Genomic DNA, 4,269 nt, shown 5'->3' on the forward strand with positions numbered 1-4,269 from the left:
CAGATTTTCCACATGTGAACTTCTTCATCAATATTATAGAATGATCATCATCATGTTTAAGTAATTAAAAGTAACAATACTAATATATTATAAGGATTTACAGCAATCTATCCAAAAAAGACAAATATCATAAGGATTTTAAAAGAAAAATATTCAAAATCCACAAATTAAAACTAATCAAACTTTAAACAAAGAAGAATATATATATAATTCCGGTTGGGTTTGGTCAACTCAATTTTTTTTAGAACCCACAACCCAACCTAACAAAAATAAAAAAAATTCAACCTAACTCTTACATTTTGATTTGAGTTGTCGAGTTATCTGAACACCTACTTGATGCCCACTCTCTCATTCCTTTTAATAATTTTAAATTTTTTTTTTATATATAAAAAAACCCTAGTTATAATTAGTTTATTATTGATTAATTATAATTTATTATTTTTTAATCACAAAATATTATACTTATTTTTTAAAAATGATTTTGATTGTTTTATTAATCAATACATCATATTTATATAAATTCATCAAATTATGTAATCAAATAATTTTAATTATAAATTACTCATTTTATAGATATTTGTAATTAATAATTTCATTAATATTATTATTTGATAGTTAAATAATTAATTTTGAATTGAATTTATTATTTATTAGTTTTTTATGGAGGTAGTCCATCCTTGATTGTTAATATTACAAATTGAAATATTTCGATATTCATAGCATCAAAATATTAAACTAAACTTATGTAACTACAATAGAGAGGACTTTGACCGTTTTTTGGTTTTTTTAACTTTTGAATGCATAAGAGGGGACTTTGACCATGTTTCAATTAGTTTGGTTTAAAGTTGAGCCCATTCTCTTAGAGCTAAGCCCAACAAGTTTGAGTCTGTCTCATTTCTATGCTAAATTCCTTCACCCTTTGTTCCTGTTTCGGAATGCAAGATCAAATTATTGACCTGATGGAAATTAATTAATCTCCTCACAAACGTTTTCTGATAAATGTTTTTGAATGTATGCCTTAACATGAACCTTTTCAGTAGGTAAGGTTCTTCATTTTCGTTTTAAGTATAACATGACATTCCTTTGAAAGAGAATATGGAGGAGAAATATGTTCTCTTTTCCTGATATTCCAAGAAAGAAAGAGAGGAAGATTCTTTGCAAATTGGGATATTCCTTATTAGTTGCATTGCGTATACAAAGAACAACTTGAGAATCAAATTGGTGAGGGAAAAAGAAAATCACTAGAGCTTTCTGTGAGCATACTTATTACGCTTTCATGGTTAAAAAAAAAAAAACTATCTAAGAAGATATGCACTATGAATGAATGAAGGTACTTGAGAGAGAAACTAAGAAGGAGTTAGAGGACTGAGTTGAGGCAAGCCAAAGCTGTTGATTCCACATCTTCGTCGTCGACTTCATCTTCGGTTTCCCAGAGGAAACGTGCATAAGAGGCAAAAACAAAACTGCACCAGTTAAACAACCAAAACAAGATTAACCCCACAACAAATCAATTACAATGTCCCAAATAGCAAAAATTTTCGGAGAAATTACCAAAATTTCAGATTCTCAAAAAAGTTATGCAGAAGCTCAAAGTATCTTTTTTTAACAAACTACTATTGGAATGATATTAGTGCCTTTATCTACACTACGTTATGCTCGGATTGAATGCTTAAATTAGGTTTAATTAATGAAAAAGCAGGATCATCCCATTTTTCTTACCTATTATCAGGGGAAGTTTTAGTAGCTTCAAGATGGTAATGCTCAGCTCGGGAGGCATCCTTATGATTACTCCATATCAAATCAGCATACATTGATATCACATTTCCATCATTGGGATTTGCTAACATTGCTCTTCCACAATAATCTTCAGCTTTTATCAGGTCTCCAAGAACCTATTTATTAGCCAGAGAAAATCAACAAATTGCTGAGAATGAAACTAGGACTAACCACAAGCTTTTTTCTTTTTAAGCACAATTGTACAATAGTCAAACAATAGTTCAAACTTCACCCCTAATTAAGGTATTCACATTCCTGTAGCAACTTCAGTATAAAAACCAAAGGTTAAGAAAAACACCCTATTGATCCTGAACCAATTTGATCCCCTAACTTTAGCTTGTAATCCATGTGCTTCCAAATTTATACTGATTTAGTCCCTATTTCGAAAATGTTAGGGGGATTTAATGAAATTTGTTGATAAATAGTCAAACAATAGTTCAAACTTCACTCCTAAGGCATTTCACATTCTAGTATAACAACTTCAATATAAAAACCAATTGCACTTTCGAAATTTGTAATTGCGAACATTATCTGATTGATGAATCGTTTCATGTCAAAGTTCAAAGACTAATTTATTACAAATTGATAAGTTTCAAGAACAAAAATGGACCTATTCCAGCAGGTAAATTCCTTCCCTAAGAACAGTAATCGACGGGGAAGACAAATCTGATTTAAAAGATGGCTAACAAGATAATATCAATTTTATTGGGTATTCTTTTTAACACAAACAGATTCCTAAAATCCAGGCCTATTCTAAGCCAATATAGTTCTAAGAAGTAAAAGCAGATTAAAGATCTTTGAAATAGCATCAGTTCAGGCAATCAAGATCCATATAAAAACATCAAGAAAATGAATGTTGAGGGTCAGAACAAGATTTTACAAAAACTCCTATTTGAAACAATAAGATTTCCAGTAAAATGGATGATCATTTCTCATTTCATTCTCTAACCACAATTTCTTCATAAACCAAACATAGAATAACAAACAGAACCAAATGTAATGTAAAGAATATCAAGAAAATTAAAGAAGATGGGATTTCAATTTTCATATCATGTACCTCCTTCAAGAACTGAGCATAATTGCCTAGTATCAACGAACTCTTAGGGTTCGCCTCTATCATCCTCTGATAAAGCAAATCCGTCTTTGTCAACGCATTCGCGTTCTGACTATCCGAATCCCAAAAACTAAAACAATCATAAACGCCACCATCCGAAACATCGCCATTGCCATCGCCACAGCAATCGGAACTCTCCCCGACATTGTCGACACCACAGCCCAATCTCCCATCCAAAAACGCCATTCTCGGATTCCTCTTCCCCACCACTGAAAGGTAACCCAAATCGGACTCCGAGAGAGTTCGCATCACCTTGATCGCCGGACCCCCAATCATCGGTGGCGGCGGCAAAAGTTTCGAAGAAACAGAGAGTGTGAGGGGCCGTGATTTAGGAAATTGGTGGATGATTTCCGTCTCCGCCGAAGATTCTTTCAAATGGGGTTTCCATGGATTGAGAATTGGAGTTGATGCAGTTCTGAGAAGCATGATTAAAAGGAAGAAGAAAGGGTTTTAGGATTTTATTCAAAAACCCTCTTTCTCTCTCTTATTTTTCTCTCTGCAACAGACTGAGAATTTGTGAATGGTTTTGAATTTATAGGAAGATGAAGAAAGAGAGAAATTTGTTAAGCAATATATATATATATATATATTGAGAAAATTGGTAATTTGATTTTTGATGCAAGACGTAGGGATAATCAGATACCTGACAAAATTTAAAGTTTAGTTTGTAAAAACAGCAAATAATTTTTGAAATGGTCAAAATAGCAAACGAAATTAAATAATCGAAAATAATAAGTAGAAATGGTCAAAATTACCCTCAATTAACCCATATCAATAAGGCTTAAAAATAGGAAGTTAGATGGTTTGGAAATCATTTCAAAAACAACAAGTACGCTCTAATCAAATAAATTTCACGTTGCACATTTACAATTAATTATCATCATACTAAACAAGGAATGAATTAAAAGAAAATAAGAAAAAAATAAAATAAATATTTCAAATAAAAAATATAGGGTTTTTACAAATCTCACTTGGGTAGAGAAAACCGCAAGATAAATTTCTGACCATGCATTTGTTGTAGTCGTAGCCTCCTATTGCATTATGGTGTAGTAGTTCACGTTACCTTGGATTCATGTCACGTTGCCTTGCATTCGTTTGGCATAGCCATTTTTTTCGACAATTCTGTCAACGGCCGACTCCGATCTTACGAGCCTCACCTATATCTAAATACTTCCACAAAATCAACACTTGCACAACCTTTTTCAGAGGTAAAAAAACCTAAACCCTTGCACAATCTTCCTTTTCCTTCATACATTGTAATCTATCTTATACAATGTTTCACACATTTAAGGTAAGAAGTAACTCTTGAGCATAAATCTTTGAATATAATATATAGAGATCTTCAAATAATCCAATATTTACCTCATTCTTTTCTTAAA

At 31.8% G+C, this 4,269-nt stretch overlaps 1 protein-coding gene across 1 annotated transcript; it reads right to left on the minus strand.

Annotated features, from left to right (window-relative positions):
- Positions 1–1,151: 1,151 nt before the first annotated feature.
- On the minus strand, positions 1,152–3,535 carry LOC120080170 (uncharacterized). The gene is made up of 3 exons (XM_039034743.2): positions 2,834–3,535; positions 1,720–1,892; positions 1,152–1,463 (listed from the first exon to the last, which is right to left on the minus strand). Exons 1-3 carry the CDS (start codon positions 3,314–3,316, stop codon positions 1,358–1,360), a joined length of 762 nt encoding a protein of 253 aa, XP_038890671.1. The 5' UTR covers positions 3,317–3,535; the 3' UTR covers positions 1,152–1,357.
- Positions 3,536–4,269: the final 734 nt, after the last annotated feature.

Source organism: Benincasa hispida, chromosome 6, assembly GCF_027475165.1.
Source record: "Benincasa hispida cultivar pf3 chromosome 6, pf3_genome.v1.1, whole genome shotgun sequence".
Lineage (NCBI taxonomy): Eukaryota > Viridiplantae > Streptophyta > Magnoliopsida > Cucurbitales > Cucurbitaceae > Benincasa > Benincasa hispida.

What these genes read in the sequence shown, in the direction of transcription:
- LOC120080170 (XM_039034743.2), bottom strand. Translation starts at nt 3,316, where the DNA reads ATGCTTCTCAGAACTGCATCAACTCCAATTCTCAATCCATGGAAACCC. An exon ending in ATGCTCAGTTCTTGAAGGAG is followed by an intron (nt 1,893 to 2,833) that starts GTACATGATATG and finishes GCTAATAAATAG; the next exon opens with GTTCTTGGAGACCTGATAAA. An exon ending in AAAACTTCCCCTGATAATAG is followed by an intron (nt 1,464 to 1,719) that starts GTAAGAAAAATG and finishes TAACTGGTGCAG; the next exon opens with TTTTGTTTTTGCCTCTTATG.